The sequence below is a fragment of the Phasianus colchicus genome, chromosome 9 (genome assembly GCF_987193195.1).
Source record: "Phasianus colchicus chromosome 9, bPhaCol1.hap1.1, whole genome shotgun sequence".
Taxonomy (NCBI): domain Eukaryota; kingdom Metazoa; phylum Chordata; class Aves; order Galliformes; family Phasianidae; genus Phasianus; species Phasianus colchicus.
Genome location: NC_143444.1, coordinates 31,364,658 through 31,389,176, shown reverse-complemented (window position 1 = coordinate 31,389,176; position 24,519 = coordinate 31,364,658). Strand labels below are relative to the sequence as shown.

General features: G+C 47.3%; 1 protein-coding gene and 1 long non-coding RNA gene across 5 annotated transcripts in view; one reads left to right on the top strand and one right to left on the bottom strand.

Annotated features, from left to right (window-relative positions):
* Window positions 1-3,717: 3,717 nt before the first annotated feature.
* Window positions 3,718-19,585, bottom strand: IL12RB2 (interleukin 12 receptor subunit beta 2). 3 transcript variants are annotated; one of them, XM_031604918.2, is made up of 16 exons: window positions 19,450-19,585; window positions 18,370-18,466; window positions 17,562-17,888; window positions 17,081-17,195; window positions 16,304-16,482; window positions 15,050-15,186; window positions 14,438-14,582; window positions 11,725-11,804; window positions 9,113-9,332; window positions 8,410-8,610; window positions 7,451-7,552; window positions 7,208-7,363; window positions 6,314-6,451; window positions 5,565-5,649; window positions 4,676-4,775; window positions 3,718-4,373 (listed from the first exon to the last, which is right to left on the bottom strand). In XM_031604918.2, the coding sequence occupies exons 2-16, from the start codon at window positions 18,425-18,427 to the stop codon at window positions 3,864-3,866; spliced, it is 2,553 nt and encodes an 850-aa protein (XP_031460778.2). In that variant the 5' UTR covers window positions 18,428-18,466; window positions 19,450-19,585; the 3' UTR covers window positions 3,718-3,863. The 3 variants fall into 3 exon arrangements, with proteins under 3 accessions (XP_031460778.2, XP_090002963.1, XP_090002964.1); XM_090146837.1 differs by having other exon boundaries at window positions 3,718-4,370; XM_090146838.1 differs by lacking the exons at window positions 18,370-18,466; window positions 19,450-19,585 and having other exon boundaries at window positions 17,081-17,296; window positions 17,562-17,640.
* The window catches only part of LOC149916923 (uncharacterized), a 12,778-nt gene continuing 7,500 nt past the window's right edge, over window positions 19,242-24,519 (top strand). For both annotated transcript variants that reach the window (XR_016469397.1, XR_016469398.1), the window contains exons 1-2: window positions 19,242-19,388; window positions 19,459-20,204. This is a non-coding gene — a long non-coding RNA (uncharacterized LOC149916923). The remainder of the gene's footprint in view (window positions 19,389-19,458; window positions 20,205-24,519) is intronic.

Sequence of the window (24,519 nt, the reverse complement as noted above, 5' to 3'; positions counted from 1 at the left end):
CGTGCTCTGCTCTGCTGTTCCAGGCCCTCCCCATATATTCAAGCTGGGGCTGAGTGCCCTGGCACAATTGGCGTGTCGCATTTGGGGCTGGAAAAGCCCATTGTGGTGCTTTGCTGGGGAGCTTGAAGCTGATGGGGAAAGCTGATGGTGTGGCCTCACCTGAGGAGGCTGCAGGGGGGTGGGGGGAGGAGGGGGCTCAGGCTCAGTCCCTGCTGCTGGTAATGCTTGTCTCCAACTGGTCTAAGTCTTCCCAGGGAGCCCCATGTTGAGTTATCTACTTTAAGAATGAAGAAAATGAATCCTAGTGTTTAATTTGTGATTAATGTGAGGATCAGCTGGCTGTGTCTGAGGGTCAGCATGCAGGATTAGGTGAGTGATAAAATAGTGTTTTTTAAAAACAGCTGCTTTTGGTTCTGTTAAGTATCTGTTGTGCTTTTGTGCAACTGTCTTGAGATAGCGATCTGCTGTGATGGGCACCTGAGTGTGTTTGCAAGGGTTGCTGCCAGATGGAGTATGGAGAGCGTGGCAGGGCTGCTCTGGTGCTGAGGTGTGACCCAAGTACTAGCAGTGTGCTTCTGGCTGGCACACATGCAGGCTTCCCAGGTGGGAGATGGCTGGGCACCAGGCTGGGGACCAGAACTTGGAACAAGCTGCCAGACCCCAGAAGTGTAGTTATGGAGCTGGTAACGTGCAAAAGAATCCTAAAACCCTGCATGCTTTCCAGGTGAGCAGCCTTGTACAGAGGTGGGCAGCTGTGCTTTGTTGCCTTGGTGGAGGCCTTTCTGCGTGTGGTTTCCTTGCCCACCTTGCATGTTATTTTCACAGGTGAAATACCCCATAGCGAAGAATGAGGAGGATGTGGAGTACCAAAGCTGTTCTCCCTTTCTGCTAAGCTTTTGCTGATAACGCTGCCTTCTGCTGAGAGGTGGTACGACTGGTACTTCTGGTGTCTGTTCTGGAGGCAGTGTGGCTGTTGGGCTGTGCCCCTGTGAGCTGGTGAGAGCTGGGCATGCTGCAGGAGTGGAGCTGGGCTGTGCTGGTGCTCAGCTATGGACAGATAGGTGTGAGATGAGGCTAGTCCGTTCTGTGGCCAGGAGTTCAGCATAACAGTGTGAGAAGTGATCTGTAGATCCTGCTAAGCAGGCTCCTTGGTCTTGGCTCTGAGCCGTAGCACTGAGTTAGAGGTGAGGAAATAGGATCCCTACTGTCTTGCACAGAGAACAAGTAGAAGTGTTGCTTCTGTTCTCTGAAAAAGCAGCAGCTGAAGGTCTGGCTCAGTGATGAGGGTGTGTGGCACGGGCTGCAGCCTGCTGTGAGTGACAGCAGTGCAGGGCTGGATGGGATGGCCATTGCTGCCTGCATGCAGCAGTTCTGTTCAGTGATGGATGGCAGTGCACGTTTCGTGGTTTGGGATGAAGATGCCAAGTGGAAGCAGCTGCCCTGCAGATTGCTTCTGGGCCACTGCTGAAAGCCATTTTTCCTATGGAAATGCATCTTCCCTCTGCTGTGCTGTGTGAGTGTGGCCATGAGCAGCTGAGCCCTGAGCTCCTGGCCAGCAGGGAGGCAGCAGTGAGCTATGAGCAAGAACCAAAGAGGAAATACCATTCTGAAATGCAGCTCAGAACTGACCCTCTGATAACATTCTTGACATGGGCTGCACTGCAGGAGCTGCTGTGAAGTTTCCTTGCATCTGATTTGCAAGTCTGCACATCAACAAATCCTGTTCTGGCACCCCTGTGGAAATTGTGGGTGGGAGAGGGAGAAGCGCACGCCTTGTGTTGGTGCTGTGGTGGGGCAGATTTGGGGGGCTGTGCTGACAAGGACGTGTGTGTGCTGCTCCTGGACAAGAGGCCTGGCTGCGAGCATCTGTTACTACATTTGGAAATCACTTTTTCAATGCGCAACACCTGTTGTGGTTGGACAGCAAAGGTAAGTATTCCCATCCACAGAGGACTGCTGAGGTAATTGATGGGCAGAGTGGGCTTTGCCACAGCCCTGGTGTGAGAGCAATCTCTTGCCATGTCTGCAAAGGGGCTTGGCTGCATCCTGCTGCAGGTGAGCATAGCGGTGGGTGCCGGAGCAGTGCTGAGGCAGCAGCACACACTGAGCACAGGCAGACACCGCCAGGAACGCTTCAGAATTGGTCTCAGTGCTATAGAGGAGTCCTGAAGCAGCACGAGGTTGCTGGAGGGCAGCATGTTGGTGCTCATGTAGCTTGTCCCATTGCTAGTACTGCAGAGTTACTCCTTGGGCTTTCCCAAGCGTTTTGCTTTGCTTTGGGAAGCTCCGTGAGCAGGAATTGTGTTCAGAGTTTCCTTATTCTTCAGTTTCTTATCATCAAGCTACTTTCCAGGGCAGCACTGTGATGTAGTGCACGGCCTCTTTGTGGGTGCCCTGCTGTGGAGGCACTGCTGCAGTACAGAGGTAGAGAACCCCATTACTTAGTGGTGTTAACAAGCCTTTGTTTTTTGGCACCAAGTTAGAGGGCAGTGTGATCAGTGCTAAAAATCTCAGCCATATCGTGCCAAACGTTTGGATTTGGATCACAGGAGTTTGTGGACCTCCTGTAGAAGAAAATGGCAAGTAGAGATCTTCCTAATGCTTCCGTTTACTTTTTTATTTCAAGTGAAATGCGGTGGGAGAAGATGTGGCCTGGAAGCAGCAGCCTCACGATGCCGGTATGCTTGCGTTGCAGTTCAAAAAGGTGATGTTTGCAGGGCTGCTAAGGGTCATCTCCTCGTGGCTCTTTTAGCAGAGGTGCACTGAGTGTCATGCCAGGCTTTTGTTCTGAGTTTATGCCACTGCTTAACAGCTTGTTCAACCAGCCAGCTGTGGGTGGGAGCAGCCACCTGAATCCTCGTGGGAGGAGGCAAAGCATTCTGCTCCAGATGAGCTCAAATCTGGACTGCCTCCTCCAGCCACAGACCTCCAGCTTTGTCATTAAAGGTGCTTTATTCTGTGCCTGCCTGCAGCCTAGCACTTGAGCTTGACCAGAGAAAACAACAACAAACAAATTTCAGGTTTCCAACATTCTATTTATAAATAATATACGCACGTAGTAAACAAAGTGATTAAATGTGTAACACGTACTTCAAGCCTGTAATTAGAATACTTCAATAAATCATTAAAATTCTCAGCAGCCCATCTGACTTACTGTGTACACATGGTGCCTGCTTCTTTATTTCTGGTGAGGATCTCTTCTGTGCTAAGCCCTGAAGGTAGGCTTGCTCTGACTGGTTTTGCAGCAGGGCTGAAAAGCTCAATCAAGTTAGGGATCCTTCAGTGCCCACATGGGGCTGTAGCACCATTGTCACTGGGGCTGAAAGGTGTGCCTGTATTAAAGCAGTAGTGAGGAATGCTGTCTGCTGTCTCGCAGCATGTAAGGCTGGCAAAAGATTTTCAGATGCTGCATTTCTGTCCTGCTGTGTGCAGCTGGAGCACAGTGCAAGCAGGTCAGCTGCTGAGGTCTGACCTTACTGAAATACCTCCTTGCTGTTCCTGGGCAAGCATTGTTTTGGATGATTTTTAGCTTGTCTGGTGTAGTTCGAACCAACCTTGTGTTCAGGCAGGAACCTGAGGCAGCTTTGGGTCTCTGCAGGCAGCCTGAGCAATTAATCTCAAGAAGCCTGCTGACAGCCCCAGCAACCTGGATTTTTGTTTTTAATTCTACCTAAGCGTGCTCTGGGTGAAGAGCTGCTGCGCTGTAAAGTAAGGCATGACTTAAAACCTGGAAAGGTTTGTGAGTTGGGTTGTGTTACCTGAGGTGTGATGTGCAAGTTGCTGTCCTAGTTGCAATGAGACGCATTGCAATACTTGGCTAAAGTGCAAACGTTCGGGCCGGGCTGTTGTGCCACCCTGACAGCCTACCTTGTGAAGGAGCTGCAGTTCAGTCTCACCGTGTCCAAATTAAGTTTCCCTCCATAGGAAAATTCTGGTGGCAAAAAAGTTGTTGAGAAGACAGAGATGGGATTGTACTCAAGTTCAGGGTCTTCTTCAGTAGTGTCTGTGACAAGTGGGGAGATGGCTGAGGGCAGGTAAGCTGTGGCTCTGTCAGTAGCTGGATTAGCAATGTACTCAGAAACGGTTTGTGTTTGCTCTGTCACTTCCAGCACCAGCTTCTTGTACAAGTCGGGAAGCTGATGCTCGTAACTGTCTCCATCTGTGGTGCTGGGCAGAGGCCTGTACTCCGAGTCCTGCTTCTCAAAGCTGCTTTCCAGTGGCCAGTCATGATTGCTGCTGCTGAAGATGAGCCTGTCCTGAAAAACCTGGCAGTCCGTCTGCACGAAGCTTTCCTCTACTTCTGTTGTTTCAGGCTCTTCAAAACCGCTGGTGTTGTGCAGGAGCAGACTGGAGGGCACGCTCAGCTCACCCTGCTGGGGGGCACACAAACAGCAGTGCTCGTTAATCCTGCACTCAGTGCCTTGTGCCCTCCAACCCACCCCCAAAATGCAGGCATCTCCACACACCAGCTACCACTGCTAAGTGGGAAATAACCCTGCACAGTTCTGCAGTCACTGTGTGATGCACACCATGTGTAACGCAATACACAACAGCTGCTTCCGTGCCAGAAAGTGCAGGATTTGCTCTTCTAAGAGGTGTCTGATTTGCATGGCTCTGACTGCTCTTTCTGCTGAAGATGATGGGGTTAGAAGGAAAAAACAAAAGTCTCATTTACCTTCATAGACTTGTCGTTCCTAGCCCACGTAGCATTAGCTGGATCTGGAATGGCTTTGTTGTACCACTGAGGTACAGTGGCAGAAAAGAGCAAGAGCAATCTGCGGATGGAACAAGTGAAGTTAAAAGCACAAATGCCAATACCTGCAAGTTCTGCTGAGCTGCAATGCGCTGTTTGTGTGTGCAATTACTGAAGAATTCCGTGTAATGAGTCTGCGTTACTATAGAACAGCGGGAACTCAGGCTGGGTGGGACTGGCAGAGCCTGCCCAAGTTTTTGAGGACACAGCGTTTGGCTGATTGGACTGCACAGCTTTGGATTTCCACTTCTTCAAATGCTTCTGGCCAAGGCACCACTTTATGAGTATATATTATTGCCCTCCCCACTGGTCTGTAGTCTTTAGTGTGTTCGTTTTTGGCTGTTCCAGGTGCAAAGCCAGCAGTGAGGTAACACTGAGCAATTACTGACTTAGCAAAAACCAGCACAGCATCGTCCTGCAGCCAGCCCTCGTTAGGTGTGCATGACTAACAGCAGAGCCTGCTCAGCATGGCCATGAACTCAGCCCTGGAAAATCTGGTTGGGGACATGTTTGTGTTGCTTTAAAGTAAAAGGGCTTTTTGTCACAGGGGCTGACTTCCCTCTCAGGAAGTGACCGAGGTTTGTAGCAGCTCAGGTTCAGTGGAAGCAGGCCTTAAGATCTCAGTTACAAGCTCGTGACGTGAGCTATAGCTATCTCCTAAGCACAATGTAGTGTTCTTACCACTCACATTATCCAAAACCTTTGTTCAAAACAATCCTCCCTGTTCCCCAAGATGTCCTGAGAGCATATTAATATGCCCCCTAGCAAAACTCCCACGTGTTACTGGAATGCAATGTCCCAATCCACTCACAGTTTTCTTGCAGGATGCAGGGAGCAAATACAGGCTGAGAGTATGAAGAAGCTGCAGGTGAGCACAATAATCCAGTCCACAGCACCTGGAACACGGAACAGAATCACAGAATGGCCAGGGTTGGAAGGGACCTCAAGGATGATGAATCTCCAACCCCCTGCCACATGCAGGGCCACCAACCATCCCACCTAATGCTAGACCAGGCTGCCCAGGGCCCCATCCAATCTGGCCTTGAACACCTCCAGGGATGGACGGGGCATCCACAGCCTCTCTGGGCAGCTGTTCCAGCACCTCACCGCTCTCTCTGTAAAGAATTTCCTCCTGACACCCAACCTAAATCTCCCTTCCCTCAACTTAAAGCCATTTCCACTTGTACTGCTGTCACTCAGCCTTTCAAAGAGTTGATTCAAAGGAACAGACCTTTTAACCTTGTTTTAATGAGGAAAATTCATTCTAGTTCAAACTGGCCAACGCTCATAGTTTGCACTTGTAAAGAATACCAGAAGTGTTTGGTTTGAAATCGGGGAACTGAACGAAGCAGTGACATTTGAGCACAACAGTGCTTCATAACGTTAGGATGTCTACAACTCTCTTGAGAGAGGCAGTCCATAATCCAAAATACGTGATTGCTGACCTTCCAAGTACTGAGCCTCCCCTTGGCACAGGGCACAAGTTTGTTTTTGCAGCCCCTGGGCAGCACAGAAGCAGGGACCGCACACAGGACTCAGTTGGTCCCGGCAGCTCCTTACTTTCCAAGCAGACCAGCTCTCTGTTTCCCCAGGGGCTTTCTCCAGCATCTGTCAGTGCTGTCATCCACAGGTCGTAATACTCCCCACGCTGTAGATCTGTGATGTAAAACGAATGCTGGGATGTCGTATTACGAATGGCTAAAAGAGAAAGAGGGAAAAGCCAATAAAAATCCTAGCATGTATTCTTACTGCATGTAGCTCCAAGAAGAATTGTGTTTCCAGAAGCTGGAACGTGCAGAAGTTCTCTATTGCTGTAAGTAACCTTTTTGTCTGTGTCACTGAGTCCTTGCAAGGGCTATAGCAGAGCTCAGGCCATGGAGGTTGCTCTGAGACCTGTGGCACTGCACAGCATTGCCTACCCTGTCCTTTGCCTATTGTAGTTTGGTAAATCAGTGTCTAAATCTGAAATGAGGTTTGCATGGTGGAACTACGAAACATCCATTAAAGGCTGTCATGCAACTCCTGAGTAAGAGAAGAAAAAGCATTTCTTGTCCTGGATTTAAGCATGGGAGTAAAAGGCCATGCATGGGGAAGGCATCCAAGTGCAGGAACGCAGTGCGTATCACCTGCTGTGTTCTCAGCGTGCTGACATCTGTTGAATACAGCTCTTAGCTGTTATTCGCAGGGCTGTGACTTATGAAAATAACAAAAAGAAGAAAAAAAAAGCGGGGGAGAATTTTTTTTTCATTCAGAATAACTGAGAATCGTCTAACTTCATACATGGGTATAAAAATGCAGCCTTGTTCGTGAGCAGCCGTAGCAGAGAACTGGATCTGGATCTTGCTGCTAGGTGAGCTGCCTGGGGCTCCTTCCTGAAGCCTCTTTCTTCACCACCCCTCTCCCATCAATGAACAGCACTTGCACATCGCATTGTTTTTTTCCCCAGGTTCCTACCGTAGACGTAAGGATCCACATTACTGTGCTTTTTTTGCAGGTATATATTGTACTGTGTGATGCAGCCCATCTGCTGGTGGGAAGGGATTTCTTCCCACCAAACCAAGATGCCGTTTGCCTGTGGCTTTGTGTACACTTGTGGCCCAGCTGATGGTGCTACAAAACATAACATGACATGCAGCTTTTAATGCTGAGCAGTTTAAGCTGGCTTTAAAAGATCTGAGAGACTGTTACTGCAGTTACCTTTTCCTCTTGAGTATCCCCTCACTGATTTCACTTGCCCAGCTCTGTCCTGATACAGTGCAAACACACTAATGTGATAGCACACGTTGTCTTCTATGTGCTCTAAATGAAGAAACAGAAATGATTATCCCAATAAAATATTTGCAGTTATGGCTAAAATATTCACCTGCTCAGATTTATCCCCTGGACTTAATGTGGGTTATGGAAGAGTGACAGTAATTAATGCTTCCCTTTCTTAAAGCAGAGTACAAAGTACTGGCATGAACGTGTTATTTTTTTCCTGCTTGCTTGAGAGGGGTTGGAGATTCATGATCCTTAAGGTCCCTTCCAACCTTGGCCAGTCTGTGAGAGCAGGGATTTCAAACCCTGGGAGGCACAGCACCAAGACAACGTAGGAAGGACTAACTGGAATATCAGCAGTGCTCTGATTGTGACTTTGAAGCCTTCTAGGATAACGAATATTGCTGCTGTAGTTCTGGTTTGGGTCAGTGACCAACAATGGGAGGCATCCAAGGCCAGGCTGGATGTGGCTCTGGGCAGCCTGGGCTGCTGGTTGGCGACCTGCACACAGCAGGGGGCTGGAAATAAATGAGCTTTGTGCTCCTTTGCAACCCAGGCCGTTCTGTGATTCTATGAAAACTATTAGAATGAGAACTGATCCTTGAGGTCTCTTCCAATCCAAGCCATTCTATGATTCTCTTCTTAAATCTCTGATCTTTGTCTTACTGCATTTCAGAAGGACTGATTTTATTTATTTTTTTGAGGCATTCCACTTACCAGGTAAATATCTCATTTGAGGGACTGCCAAACCACTCATTGTTGTCCTTCCGTGTAAAAGGCTTTGAACATGGCAGTCTCTTATGCTGAATTAGTAACAATTAGAGCCTGACTTGTTCCCTAAAAGGCTCTCACAATTAAAATAGTATGTCAACAATATCCTGCTTCTCTGTGGTGCTCACCTGGTATCACTATAGACAGATTGGATGCAACAAGTCTTATCCAGCTTGGATGGGGCTCCAGGCTGCTCTTCCTATGGGTGTTTATCCATTCCACAACGTACCCGGTGATGGATGCAGTGGATTTAATGGGAGGTTTCCAGCTGACCAAGATGCTGTTATTTCCCACTACCACAGCAGAGACGTTCCGAGGAGAGGGTAAATCTGTTGTGGGAGGAAGAACAGCCAAACAGAAACCACACCATCAGCACAGATTTGCCTCAGCCTTAAGGTGACTTGGTAAGTTTGATACCTGGTTTTTACCATGTTTCATCCCTTACCACCATGCTCCCTTCGGTTCTGCCCTCCCTCATACAAAACAGATGAAAAGAAGCCATTACTCTTCTTTTTTTCGCCATAGTTAGATGTCTGCTGTGTCAGGTGCCTGGATGGCTTGCACTGTCAGCAGGAGGGGTTAAAGTTATGGCAGTGCTGATTCAGGGCAACTTGGCTCATCAGGAAACCACACTGCAGTCCTTGACCACGTCTGTGAGTGGATCTGGGCTGCAGTCACTGCAGATCCCTGGAGGTGTGTGCAGATCAACACGAAGGAGCACAGAGTGGCAGAACCTCAATGTTTCAATGGTTTTCTATGGTACGTAGCTGTGAGCAGAACAAAGCAGAGCTGAGGTGATTTCCAATGGCTGAGAAGAGTGGAAGGCTTTACCTTGGATGCTCAGGTTGGTCAGGATGGATGCAGGAGGTGAGCTTCCCCTCGAGTTATCAGCAGTGACTGTTATCTTGTAGTCCATCTTTGGAGTGACTCTGGTGTAGCTGGTTTGTGTGGTCACATTTGTTTCTATTGCTTTGGGCTCCCCGTGGCTTAGTGCTTCTAAGGTCACTGTGTAATGCAGGATCTTTCCTCTCGCCTCCGACTTCTGCAAAGCCTGCAAAGAAAATGTGTTTGTTACGTTTTTAGTCAAGGGAAAAACCTGGAAGAGAGGTGGAAAAAAAAGCCAACGCCATTGAGAGAGAAAACTCCGATGGCACCAGACTGATGTTTTAAACCTGCTCAGGGAAGGAGGCACTGGTTTGGCTTCCTGAAGCCGCTGTGCTCAGCCAGCTGTTCCAGGTTGGCTGCCTCTCTGCAGGATGAACGTGTCACACAACTGCAGTGTCAGTGTTCCACGTGGGGGTTGAAGGAAAACAAAAGTGAACAGAACTGCTTTTCAGCCACTGACAGTGACTGGTTCGTTCGGCTGATTTGGGGAGCCAAACACTCCATCTGCTAAGAACTGGACCTTCTCTCAAAAGAGGGATTTCTGTTACAGACCCTCCCGAGCAAGGCCTGGAGGAGCACACACACACACACACACGTATTCATGTCCACCTGCAGTTTGCCCATTCATTGTGAGATTCCCAACGAGCAACGAGTGCAGAGCCTTTTCCACATGAGGCAACGCGTGAGGCAAAGCCTCATTTCAGAACCTCCTGTGAAGGCGGTTGGGACACTTGTTATTTCCTGGCATGAATGAATCAACATGTTTTTCTTCCTTTCCAAGAAAGATTAAGTCCAAAGTAAGGTTTCAGTGCCTCCTAGGAGCCGGTGATCATCTTTAAAAAGTCAGAAAGATCACTAGATTTGCTACCAGCTCTGTGCTACCATCAGTCTGCCACTGTCAGCCCTTTAATATAGAGGCTCATGGCAGATGGTGGCTCCAAAGCACCTCCCTGGTTCAAATGCTCAACCTAGCTGATTTAAGAGAGGAGCTTTCACTTGAAGGTATTTTATTCCTCTCTTTTTGTTCTCATCGTAGTAAAGGAATTCCTGACAGCAACAGCATCGCGTGCTGGACAATAGTAAATACCAGCTAATGTTCTTTGGTAACAAATGATTGGCTTTTTACTTTCTCCTCTCTTAAAAGTGGAAAGACACGTGGCTCCCCAGCAGCTTGGTGCTTGCACAAAGACGTTTCCCATTTCAGAGTGTTCAGTTGCTAAATGGAGTTCCCTGGTACCAGCTGCAGCTCTCAGAAAGAAGTACCCTTACAACCTCTCCCTTGTTAAATCTATTACCTTCTTCTATGTAGTGTTAGATGTCTTCATATTTGATTGCTGGTTTTGTTTGTTTTAAAGCAAAATTGTAACTGAAGTGAATTAATTCCCTGATGGTAATGACGAGAGCATAGGTTTTACCTGAGATTCCTTCTGCAGGTCGTGTATCTGTTTCTTATCTATTTCTTATTTCTTATTTTTCCTGTGTAATTCCAGTCTAGTGAAGCTCTTTAGCTCCTTGCTGCCTAAAAACAAACTTACTTTCACTGCAGCAGGGTCTGTGATGATAGGACAAGGGGAAAAGTTCCTAACTTAAAGAGGGGAGATTTAGGTTGGCTATGGGGAAATGGTTTGAAGTTGAAGGAGGGAATGTTGAGGCTGGATGCCAGGGGGAAGTTGTCTGCTGTGAGAGCGGTGAGGTGCTGGAACAGCTGCCCAGAGAGGCTGTGGATGCCCCGTCCATCCCTGGAGGTGTTCAAGGCCAGGTTGGATGGGGCCCTGGGCAGCCTGGTCTAGTATTAAATGTGGAGGTTGGTGGCCCTGCATGTGGCAGGGGGTTGGAGATTCATCATCCTTGAGGTCTCTTCCAACCCAACCCATTCTATGGTTTTATGATAAGGAAAAAGTCACTTTCTTATAGGGCCTCATTCACCAGCTTTCTGAAAACTCTGCCCTTTCTGTATGGAAATACTTGCTCTGAGCTTGTCCAGTTTCAGATCTACAGCTGTATATGAGCCAACTATTCTGTGTGTGCCCATCGCCTGCTTCACGCCTGTACAGAGACATGTTTTCTTTCTGCTACTGCAGTAAACGAGGGATGCAGCTGACCATTGGCAAAGCACCAACATGGACAGAGCAGTTGAAATTACCCAGGCTATATCCAGCTTTTTAAAAGCTTTATGGAATTTGGTTACCTTAATGGAAAGCCAGTTAGAATGACTCAGCTCCTCTATCTGCCCCATTCTTCATCACCCTGTTCTTCATCTCAGAGCAGAAGCTCCTCTAGAAGGAGTTCACAGTCAAAGGCACACATATGATGTAGATGCCCACTGATCACATGGGGCACAGATCCCCCTTTCCTCCAATATTTTGTGTTCTGACTGTATACAATGAGGTAGAAAATGAGGACAGTGTTGGGTAGTAGAGTTACTGTGAGTAATTACATATCTCTGGACAAAGCACTGCTGTGCCCTGCTTTAAGTCCTTTCCTGCAAACACATAACGTGGGGTTCCCCTCCAAAGCTGCTCATTATTTCTGCATATGCTAAGTTTTCCTTAACTTACCTTCCAAAAAAGAGAAATGTTCTGCATTTGAGAGTCTATATCCTGCTTTTTGTACCAGACGTCTAAGAGCCCAGTAGGCACTGGTTGGGAAAGAAAAGAAACAGAATTAATGACGGTATTTTGAAGCAAACAAGACATCAAATAGGCTACAAAAGTAAGAATCCTCAAACAACTCATTTGAGATTTGGAACCTCAGAAATCATGTAAGTGCTGTAGTCCTAAAAGTATTGTTCTGTATTTCAAGCTTATATTTGCCATTACAGCTAGAGTCCAGCTGCAGTGATGGCTGCCCAGTGCCCGTAGTCACAAGGAACAAAGCATCTCAGTAAGAGGGGTTGTGGTCTGCCTGTGATTTCCTTTTGCACTGACTTCCAAGAAAGCCTATAAATCAAAGGGATGGTATTGGCTCTCATCTTCACGTAAAAGTTGAGGTGAATTAAGGTCCAAGGAAGGTGCTTCCTGAAAACCTTTGATCTTTAAATGATACTCACTGAACCCTACTGTTTTTGACTGCAAATCTAATTAAGAACGAGCTCCACCAATTCGGAATCGGATGAAGAGATACGAAGAAAGGCAGTGTGACCAAGCTTGGCTCCTCAAGATGCTTGAGCACAATCAACTCATCAAAATCAAACAAGGGTTTCTAATAACCTCACAGCAGGCGACTGATGCACAGCCCTATTTAGACTGGGGCTGAGGCCTCTGCTATTTCTTAAACGCAAAGACAGAAAAAATCCTCAGTGCCAGCAATGTTAAGAACTATTTGTCCTGCTCATAATAGCGACTGGAAATAGGAAAAAAAAAGAAAGAAAACAACAGAAAACAAACAAACCTTGATCTTGCAGGTCATTTCCAACCTCGCGATTCTATGAAACCATGGGATGCACAGAAGAAATGCAACCAGAATGCACTCAGTGTGAGCAAGGGGCAAGTTCAAAGCAGGAAGGGAAAGGGAAAAAAAAAAAAAGCAGATTGTATCTGTTGAACAGCAGCCCAGATTTGGTGGTTCTTTTCAACATGAGCCACACAAATTAGGTGGAAAAGAAAGGCTCGCGTCACTAAAGTGTTTGCAGAAAGCAAGTTTTGTGGCCTGGAGAAACATGGGGGAAAAAAAAAAAACAACAGCTTTAAGTATAAAAGGTGCAGTCTTGAATTCACTGAAGGCCAAAGTAGTGTGAAAACTTCAGTACTTTGGAGAAGAGCAAGAATGATGTACGTATTGCTCATCATCTGCAGCCTCACCTCACTCTTCAGAAATGCTCCCTGAGCAGCTGAGGAGAGTCTGGTTCTGCAGCACTGCCTGGGGGAAGGGGGGTGATGACCACAGACACTGTAGCAACGCTGAGTGCATTGAGAAGGTTAAGAAAACTGTTGAGAGGAAGGTGGGGGAGGGAAGAAGTTCACACCTTTTGCATCAATCAATGCTTCTTACAGAAACTGTTGCTGGCAGAAGTGGTAAACAGCATGAGTAACAGATGTGGGAGCCTGGAGAGCCTATAGTAATTCACAAAAAAAGAGAAATGAAAGCCAACCAGGAGATGAAAGGAGGGGATGCCAACGCATCTTTGCTGAGATTCTTCTAGAGAAGCTTTCTTCTTTCATAAGAGCACACAGAAGTTGGGCACGCAGATGGGGACCCCGCAGCTAACTGGTGTTAGAATTGGTGTAAAAGAGGAGAATTGAGCTCATGTCTGTGCTGCATCTCCTGGGCTCTGCTGTGCAGTCCCACCGAGCAGAAATGCTCTGTTCTCACGTTCTCATTCATGATGGGAGAGCACTGGGAGATGCCTGGCCAAGTTCTCACCCATTAAGGCTATAGAGATCTCCAGTGACTGCACTGCTTAGAGGAGAGAGCTAGCTGGCAATCATCATGAAATATTTTCATTACTCAGAAAAAGATGAATCAGCAACTTTAAACCATTCTGTCACAAACTGCAACTGAACTGAGCCAGCAGAGGCAGTTTTCTGGGCCATCCAGCTCCTCAGCAAAGTGTCCAGCAGGCTCAGGAACCCAGCGTGTGTTTCCCAAACGTGATGTTCCTCAGTGATGTTCCTCAGTGACTGAGTCCCCTGCCAGCCGTGCTGTCTTTTCTATGGGACTGCTGCAGCAATTCTGTAAGTGCTTTGATACAAACCAATACGAAACGTTCTCCTTTTCCCAATTAAGCAGTACAGATTTCTCTGGCTTTTCCAGATGTGCAGCAGTGTGACAGGCTGCAAATCCTCTGGGCAATGCACAGAAAATTCCTCCAACCTTCAATCATGTCAACAGAATATATCCTTCAGCATTTCTCAGTGAGCTCTTGAAATTCCCGTTTCATCAGAAACGCGAGCTGGTTGTTTTCTGTTCACAGAAAAGACCTGTTCTGTTACAGAAGTTTACTTCCCTGTTGGCTTTGTTTCTGGATTTATGGATTCTAGCCAGGAGCAAAAAGCAAACAGTGTTTTGAGTTCAGCCAGAGGTGGTGAGGCACTGTTCACAGGTTGCCCAAGGAGGCTGTGGATGCCCCATCCCTGCAGGCATCCAAGGCCAGGCTGGATGTGGCTCTGGGCAGCCTGGGCTGCTGGTTGGCGACCTGCACACAGCAGGGGGTTGGAACTGGATGAGCACTGTGCTCCTTTGCAGCCCAGGCCATTCAATGAATTCATTACCTGAAGTTTATGCTTCAATGTAAACTGTTAGACACAGGCTTAGTATAACAAATCATATTACCTGCTTCTGGAGTCTGGGATTGGATTGCACTCCAGTTGCTCCACAGTCCCCTCTCAGGATGAATTTTACAGCTCACTTGAAATTCATACTCTGTATGAGGCTCCAGGCCATGAAGATTGCATTTTTCACTCTCTAAACTTTCAACCTTCAGTGAAGATAAAGGACATATAACATTAAACTCACAGGGAAACAGGGTGAATAAGGAGTTCTACATTCATATATTTTACTCAGCTTCAAGCAGTCCCTTTGTTTTAGCACTTAAAATACAACCAGCATTAAAGAAGACTCAAGCATTTGGAAAACACACACCCATGCCCTTGAGCTACAATGAGCAGAAATGACCATGTTTTAGTAGTGGTGTGCCAAACACAAGCTCTGATTGTGCATCACACTCGATACATGGCAGGATTTTTTTGTGTTTCTTTTTTTCATGCTAAGTGTTCCACCTTCATTCAGAATCAGATTCAGTATCAGACCAGCAATAGAAGCTTTGAGGAGCAGGCGATAGTTTTTCTTAAATAAGATGCTACAGAGCAGACCTGAGAGAGAAATAACAATATTAAAGGAGCATCCAAGGATCGTAATTTAATTTGTTCTTCAGAAAAGGATTACCATGTTCCAGGTGGAACTGCTAACTGGACGGTATCTCACTCTGCAGTGCTGCCCTTGGACTTCACTGCGCCAGAACAACGTGCAATTTGTTGCAGAATTTTCAAATTCCACTAAAAAGTTTGGAGGATGTGGTTTCACTGGCAGCAAAAACAGAAACAAAACAAAGAAACAGCACTCAGATGTGCATCACAGCAAGAAACAGTGGGTTAGGTGAATAGAATGGGTGGTTGAGATGGATGGATGGATGGATGATGGATGGATGGATGGATGGGTGATGGATGATGGATGGATGGATGATGGATGGATGGATGGATGGATGGATGATGGATGGATGGATGGATGGATGGATGATGGATGGATGGATGATGGATGGATGGATGGATGGATGATGGATGGATGATGGATGATGGATGGATGGATGGATGGATGATGGATGGATGGATGATGGATGGATGGATGATGGATGGATGGTTGGATGATGGATGGATGATGGATGGATGGATGGATGGATGATGGATGGATGGATGGATGGGTGATGGATGATGGATGGATGGATGATGGATGGATGGATGGATGGATGATGGATGGATGGATGGATGGATGGATGATGGATGGATGGATGATGGATGGATGGATGGATGGATGATGGATGGATGATGGATGATGGATGATGGATGGATGGATGGATGGATGATGGATGGATGGATGATGGATGGATGGATGATGGATGGATGGTTGGATGATGGATGGATGATGGATGGATGGATGGATGGATGATGGATGGATGGATGGATGATGGATGGATGGATGATGGATGGATGGATGGATGGATGGATGGATGATGGATGGATGGATGATGGATGGATGGATGGATGGATGGATGGATGGATGGATGATGGATGGATGATGGATGGATGGATGATGGATGGATGGAGGGATGGATGATGGATGATGGATGGATGGATGGATGATGGATGGATGGATGATGGATGGATGGATGGATGGATGATGGATGGATGGATGATGGATGGATGATGGATGGATGGATGGATGATGGATGGATGGATGGATGGATGGATGGATGGATGGATGATGGATGGATGGATGGATGGATGGATGGATGGATGGATGATGGATGGATGGATGATGGATGGATACTTTCTCTGCCAGGCTTAAACAACAAAGACAGAGTGCTGGTTTGTGCTTTCTCCACATAGCCAGTGCTAACTGAAAAAAGGTAAGCAAGGCATTTACCTATGTCTATTAGCATGAACATAAGTGGCTGTGAAAAAGCACTTCCTAGTTTGTTGGAGGCGACAACCACAAGTCTGTAAGTAGATTCAAAATTCAACTTTGTGCTCAGAACCAGCGAGCCGAAGTTGTTACTCAGACTTTCTTCTGAAAAGCACAAGGTGTCAGTCCCATCTGATAGCCTAGAATAGAAGGAAAGCTCCTGGTTAATACCTTTTCGTACACTGTGGGAGATAAATCCATTTGTCCCTCACTCATAGCTTGCTGCACAGGTCTGCAGTCCATGTCAGGGAAAGCTCAGCAAAAGCAGAGAGAGCTGCAGCACTGCTGGTTCTTTAAGAGGAAGCAAGAATAACACAGTTTGGAAAAGTTCTCTTTCCATCTCCTTAGCTGAACCGTGAGATGCAGCGAGAGGCTCAGAACTGAGGTTTCCTGGTTGCTGATCACAACATCTCTACGTAGAGAAGATCCACGATGGGAAAACAGCAGCCAATTTAAGGCTACTTCTACTATTAAACTTCCTTTTACAGTAAAGGAGCCATGAGCTGGCATAGTCTCTTAGTGTGCTTAACCCAGAAGTAACTAAACTGCTGCTGTGCAGCACACACAGCTCTAACCAGAAAAGGTCTTTTGTGATCATGGCAGCCTGGTACTGATTTATTCAGAAAGCGGCTCTTGTGTGAGCTGATAAAGGGTAAATCTGTAACAAGCAACCTAAAACTAACATAAAAACCCCTCTAAGGTGTGATTATAGGCTTTAAAGAACCCTGTGTTACTTACTGTATCACATATGTAGTGTTCATGTGTGTAAACCTTCCTTTGGCCCAGGTGCAGGTAAGGTTGCCATCTGTCCCATACTGGATACACGACACATTTCTTGGCTGATCTGGAGGGTCTTAAGCAGATATTCTGATCAGTTTCTTCCTTTAAAACGTTGAGAGCAGCAAGCTGCTGACATGCAGAAGTTGCCACTGCATATAAAGCAGCAGGATAGGTCTGTCAGAAGTGAGACACAGTGGGTGCAGTGAGACAGACATCACACAGAGCCCCCCAGATGCCCACATCCCCTTGGGGAGCTGGGAGTCAGGCGGTGAAAGGCCTCTGTTGTGTTGCATAGTTGCAGCCAGCAGTATTTCAGACATAAAGACAGTACAACACAGCACCTTCTCTACAAAAGGCCACCCCCTCTGAGCTCCTAACCTCTGCTTCAGAGGCACCCCGGCACACCAGAAAGAACAAGGAATAATGAAACTCTCCTTACTTCCAGATTCGATATCAATTCCACAAATGAGTTTTTTCTTGTATTCACAATCGATTTTGCAGGTAAACATGTGTTTGCCATACGTATTGACTGGAAACGTGTTGCTTACTGAAGTGCCATAACTGCTTGTCAGTTCAGAACCGTTAAAGAAAAGAGCTATCTTGCACTGCTCGCTGTATTTCAGTTGTTTTAGCTGGCAGGAGAGGGCAACGTTGGTTCCAGGCTGGACATGAGCAGCAGTGTTAGCAGTCATGTTTCCTTTTTCACATACTTCTGCAACACTGTGGGGAAGTTTGCTGGCAGACACGTTTCCTTTACTGCATGCTTCTGCAACAGAATGGGAAAACAAACCTTTAAAATGGCTATATTGCTTATCTCATAAAACATGCTACCTCTGGGAAGACAGTCATGCCCAATTTATCATGTAAGGATAAGGATCCTTGTCTCTGAGTTGTAACTTACGATGTATTACTGTCCAGTCTTCACTGACTGGATTAAATGGAGATCAGAAACCAAAGCCTCACTACCAGTGATCACAACGAGAAACACAACCCAAGGCAAAATCTACTCATCAGAACTTCTTTTTTCACTGCTCTTTAATGAAAGTTGCCACGAAGAATGGGAAGACACTCAATGGTAGCAGTGGATCAATGAGCTCTTAAGGAAAGCACAGTGTAAGCCTAACTGAGCATCAAATTTTGCTCTCTCGAATAAGAAAGATGTTTACTGGTGTGTCTGAATGGAAACACTGATTACCCAGTGCTTCTTTTAAGTGCTAATTGCTACATACGTAAAAACAAAATCTTACCTGCTGTGAAGTACATCAGCAAACAAATTGTGGCAGGTACAATCCATGCAAATTGCATTTTGTTCCCTACACAGAAATGATCACCTTTTACCAGTTCCTAAAAAGTGAGAAAACATCATTTCATAACTTCAGAAAATTCAAAATCCTTACTTCATCAGTCCTTTCTAATTACCTCTCCTTGCTAACATTGCTGAGTTGTGGCACAAGATGCAATCCTAAGCAGCAACTGGATTGCATTGCATTACGTTGGCTCTCCCTGCAGACTGGCACACAGCTTAGAGTCACTGATACTTTGACACTGTGCTTCAAGGAGAGACATACTTCCTTCTTTCCCTCCCAAAGATGCTCTGTAAGCCCAGAACCAAAAACCTTGCTGCAAAAGAGAACCAGAACAGACCCTCAGTACCCCCCATGCAAAGGACAAAGGTTTTTCTCATTCATTTCTGCTTTTGTACCTCCTGCACTGAGGTACATTTGCAATTTTGCAGTAAACTTCTTCAACTCCTTGCGACAGCTAAAATTTAGCAGAAGCTGAAGCAGAAAGGACACGCCGTACCAAGGAAGTTTGAACAATCAGTGTATAGAAGCAGCAATTCTCAAGCCTCTTCATTTTCTGCTCAAGGAATAAGAACACGTGCTATTTCTCCCCAAGCTGCCTTTTTGCTTGCCACATTCCAGCAGCTGTCACAGTCCTAAAGTCCTGCACCTCTTTTCCAGCCTGAGCTCCCCATTGTGCTCCTGCCAGCCAGGCAGCCTGCAGAGGTGCTGGGGAAGCCCAGGGCACACAGCTCAGGCTGCCCGCATACCCAGCCTGCTGTCTGCCCACTGCTGCTGCCTGCCCGGGGTTTCTGATGCTGCTGAAACCAACCAGCCACCTCACATGGGTGTCACCCCAGCCTGCTTCACCACCCTTCGTCCCAGCTGCCTTCTAGCTCCGTCACCTCAAAGCAAACATCGTACTGTGCAGCACGAGATCTGTTTCTTTGGGGATGAAGAAAGAAATGAAGAAGAAGGGAGGGGTAAGAGACAGGATGAAAACGTCTGGGGCTTCCTAGAGCCCAACGCTGACACTTTCCTCACCTTTTGCAGGTGGATTGCTCTCACCTCTCCAGTGGCAAACTGCTGTGGCACACATTCGGATGGGGCAGCCTACAGCTGTGAGAGTACCAAGGAGATGGAGTTAAGGACACACCAATGAACAGCGAGGAGAGATGGAGTGCAGGGAAACCCTGCTGAGAATCCAGATCCGATGTCCACAGTGCAGATGGTAGGAGGAGGCAGCACTCCCGTTATTGAGGACGTGGGTTCTCTTCCACTGACCCGAACCGAGATTTTCCTATAGGTTCGTACAAACGGGTATGAATCCTCGGGTTCTTCGGATGGAAACGTTTTGCTGCAGCACCTCAGCTTCACACCAACACGCTGACAGCAGCCAAGTCTGTAGGTGAGTCGTAAGTGCCGGGATGAGCAATCGCAGCCCCACGGTTCTTCAGATAAACGCTCTGCCTTCCAATAAACTGAAATTGCCACTTTGACTGGGTAAACATCCTTCGGGCTTCGCTGCCAGCAAAACCGTGCCCCAAAAGCCTGAGTCAAACCCAGCAGCTCCTCACGCACCCCTCGCACAGCAGCGCATCGCTATGGAAGCGCCGTCCTCCCGCCCGCCGCCGCCGCCTTACCGGCACAACGGGGAGCGCGCAGCGCCGTCGCGTTACGCCCCGAAGTAAAAACGGGCTTATTGGAGGCTGCACGTAGCACCGAGATCAGGAGCTGCGTTTACCGCTGCTGCCAGCAGCCAAACGGCTCCCGGCTGAGGGTCGTCCCGCTCGGCTGAGGTAAGCGGCCGTTAAAGGAGCCCCGCCTGCGGCGGCTCGGCGCTCGGAGCATCGCTGCCCGCTCCGGGGCTCTGGGCGCCGCTCAGCTCCGCGCGTCCCACGCGTGCACGCGGCCGCATCGCCCCGCACCGCCCCGCACCGCTCCGCCCCGCGCCCTCCCCCGCCGTGCCGCTCCCCCCGGGAAGGAATCGAACCCCGCAGCCGTAGTGCTGGGAGCTGAGCTCGCACACACCCCTCCCCGGAGCAGCCGGTGTACAGGAACGCGGGGTTGGATTCTTATTTCTCGCGCTGTTAACGGCTATCTGTAAGGGCTCCTAATGAAGAAGGCCCACTGTTACTTGTTTTTCTCTCGGCTGGATGTGGATGACCATCGTTTGCTTAAGGACCGACTTTTGCTGCGCTGAATGTTGGGCAGAGGGGGGGTCTGCAGGGCCACAGCCGTGTGTGTGAGCCGCAGTGCCCCACTCCCAGCTCACACCGTAATATTCACCCTTTTTTTATAGACAGAAGGAAATGCTGACAAAGCTCACCATCTACCCCCCGTGCGCTGTGTGTGTCTGTGCCCTGCGAGGCTCCAAATACCACCAGTTTCCTTTTATATGTCTGTCTAATTTCCCCTCTACCTTCTCTTTGTTCACGCTACATTTATACCCTCCAATCACACACTGTGAAACAGGGGCTGGTGTGTTTTAAAATAAGACTCCAATAGAAGTTTATACGGCATCACATCCCTCATCGAGGCCTCGTTTGTTGCTTCTCCTCGCTGGGTGCCTTTAGCTTCCATTTCCAGAAGGTTTGGCAGCAGCAGCCACACGCCGTGCTCAGCTGGCAGTAGCAAGGCTTGGGCAGCATCTTCCACTGAAGGGAAGGTGCCCCTCAGGTGGCCCAAGCCATCAGAACCCTGTGTTAGAATGGCAGGAACCGAACTGAGAAGCACCAACCCTCTGCCCATCATGAAGTGCAGTTGCTTTCTTTGTTCTTTCTGCTTGAGGTTCAGCAGCAAACTCTGCTTTTTCAGACAGTTCTTTCTCACTGAGTTGTGTTGGAACAGAGCGTATGTTTCCAAGAGCTGTCATGGAGCAGTTGTTGATATGCCAGGTGTTGTATAAACCCTCTGCTTTTCTTTGAGGCCTTTATATGGAGTATTTCATAGAATCACAGAATCATTAAGGATTTGCTAAGTATTATTCTCATTTCAACTGTTACGGAATTCCAGAATCTGATTTGCTTTGCTGATGGCTGTGAAGCTCTTCAAGTGCAGAGCATTCCTCCAAGGCAAGGGAACAAAGCTGAGCCCAAGGTAACTCTGTGTCATCTCTCTCAAGTCTGAATTAAGACACAGTGCTGCAAGAGCAGACGCTACCAAAAGCTTCACCTTGTGCTTGACTGCAAAAATAAGAAGATTGAAAGGGCACGGCCCCTGCTGCAAATGGAGATGTCGTGTGCTGAGCTCTGTACCTGCCTGCCTGCACTGCCAGGGCTTCCTGGGGCAGCAGGTGATGTCAAGAGAAGCTCAGAGTCATCAGTTCTCTGAGCCGAGGTGGTGCCTGCAGTTCTAAAATGCAGCTTGGGAAAGCACCATAAGCTGACATAAGGTGATGTTTGGTGGTGATGGTGACCAAAGGCTGTGTAGAAAGCAGAGAGGGCTGCGGCAAAGGAGGCCAAAGGAAAAGTTTCTAACACAGCACTATTGATGGTTGCAGTGTCAGCTCTTACAGCCCAGGCAGAGCTGTGCCTTCTGAGACCCACAGCTGCCAGGGGTGAGCAGCAGAGCTGTTCTTCAATGAGTCAGTTCTCAAGGGAGAAGTTTGTATGAGCAAAATGAGAGTGTGCCAAAGCAGAGCTGTATGTGCAAGACATAAGGTAACATGGTGAGTGCAACTTACCTGTGGGGGGAGAATTACAAACTGTTGTATCAGATGTTTACTGCCTAAGACAAATTATGGTGATTACAGAAACAGGGGAAGGGAGGGCTTCTCTCACAGGTGGGATATCAGTCACAGGCCTGGTGCTGCCAAGCTTCCAGAGATATAAAGCTGAAAGGAACCACCATTATTATAAATAATGTGTTGAGGTCAAGGTGCTGCATGCTTCAGCTCACTTTTATAATCCAGTGAATGCTGGAATTAGAGAAAAAGTGTGAGCAAAGAATATGGATTTTCCTGAATATAGTGGGGACTGGGGGAAGCTGGGGGGAAGGGAATCAGATATAAATGATGCAATGAAATTTGAATGTATGGCATTGGCAATTCCTGCTCAACTGCTGGAAGTGAAAGATGAAATAATGTATCTGGGATCAAGTTTTGTGTAAAAGGAGACTTGCAAAGCAAAGAGATGCAAAACAGAGAGCTGGGAAGGGTTTACTCAGCCAGTGCCTACGCTGGGTTTGTAAGGGACAAAAAAAAAAGCTGTCTAAAAATGCAGTAAGTTCCAAACATTGAAAAGCCTCCTCTTTCCCAAATATTTTAATGAGAATTGGAGAAAGTTAGAGCTGATGAGGGAAGAAGGCTGGAGCTGGGTCAGAGGACAGGCAGGGGCTCGTGTTAAAGTTATTGCTAGAGAACACAGCATTCAAACTCAAAAGTGAAATCAGCAGGTGCAGACATCACGCTCTGGTTATGTCGAGTTGTAGATCTGGAAATAACCTTGAGAAAGAGCAATTGTGAAGGAAAGGTACTGAGTCATCAGCAATGAAATGGTAAGTGAGGAGTGATGGCTCGCTGCAAGTTAATTTCTGAATGCTTGAAAAATCATGAGACAATGGAAGTCGACCCCCAGAATCTGCTGTGGCTGCCATCAGTGATCAGTCATGAAGGGTAAATGGTTGCTTTTTCTCATGTCTTGGTTTCAGGTAATGGTTGCTTTTTTTTTGCACGTGCTTCTGCACATCCAAGTGGTGCACGAGGCAACACCAAGGCAGTTGTAATGCTTGAGGAGCACAAATATTGGTATTGTAATTATGTTAGTGTAATGGTTTGAGCTCGTTGCAGATTAGAAGCAGCACTGTCCTTCAGGTGTTTCAGCAACTTGTGTGCACATCACAGCCTCCTTCCTCTCCTTTTCTCTTCAGGCCTCTTGCTCAGCTTTGCTTGCTGTCCTCCCAGTGCCCACATTAGCAATAGTTTCCCAGCCCTTTCATTTGAATGCTTTTCTCCAGCCAATCGTTTCTGAAAGTTTCCTTCAGGGCCCCATTCAGTGATCTCTTTTCTGGCAACACCTCCAGTCTGTGCAGCTCCCACCCTGGTGATGGAGGCCACTGTGCTGGTGTTAGCTGGTGATTCAAAGCAGGAAAACACCTGGCTGGAAAGCAATCCAACTTACTGTGCATGGCCACGACTCAGTCATAGCAGAAGAGGAGACCCTAAATGTGGTTGAGGAGACCCATGGCTGAAGCATGTGCCGCCCTGTGCTTGGTCCATTCATCCCATCTGCCTTTCTGGCCATCATACCTTCAGTGAGCTTCAGCTGCTCACACATTTTCCCCACTGTGCAAGGGTAATATTGAAGCAGCTGCTACAGCAGTACGTTGGGTAATGATGACCTGTGTGTCTGTTTCTTCAGTATTCCAGGAAGTCTGGGTTTACAACTGCTGTTCACGCCAGTGAGCCTGCATTTGCCTTTGCATAGCAGAATGAAATTGGTTACTCAGTTCTGCAAGTACAGCTGCTCTGCCTCCTTGAAACCAAGCAAAGTGTGGCTGAATTCAGTCTGAGAGTACGAGTCCAACAGGGCAATTCTAGGGAATCCCGTGGAGGATGCAGTGTCGTACTGTTAAGTTAAGAATGATGGGGTTTTGTTGTTACTGTTTCCAATATTCTTGTGGCAAGATGAATTCTCTTAAGGAAGGACTTGGCTTTTTTTGGTAAATATCAGCCTTGAAATCTCCTTTGGTAGATCACTTCTATAATTTGTGTTATATCCACGGTATTTAATGCTTGCTTTGATCTTTTATCACAATGCTGCTCCCACTGCTTTACAAGTATTATTTCTAAAGGATTTGACTTTGTGAAGCTAACATTCACTGAAGCCATTGAAGATGTAAAACCACAGCCTCGCTTCTCACATCCTCTTCGACAAAATTCACATTTAGTTTCAGTCTCTGCTGCTGTGCTCAGACCTGCTACCCTTTGAAAAAGTGCTCTTCCCTCTTAAAGAATGGATCCTCCTGAAGACTAACAGTGACGAGACGCTTCAAACAGAACAGTTTTAATTGAATGTTCATACGGTCACTGCACGACCATTTTATCTTCTTGTTTTTTTCAGCTGCCTTGTTTTCAGAACGATTTTGCTGATTGGGGCATTTGTTCATAGCGTT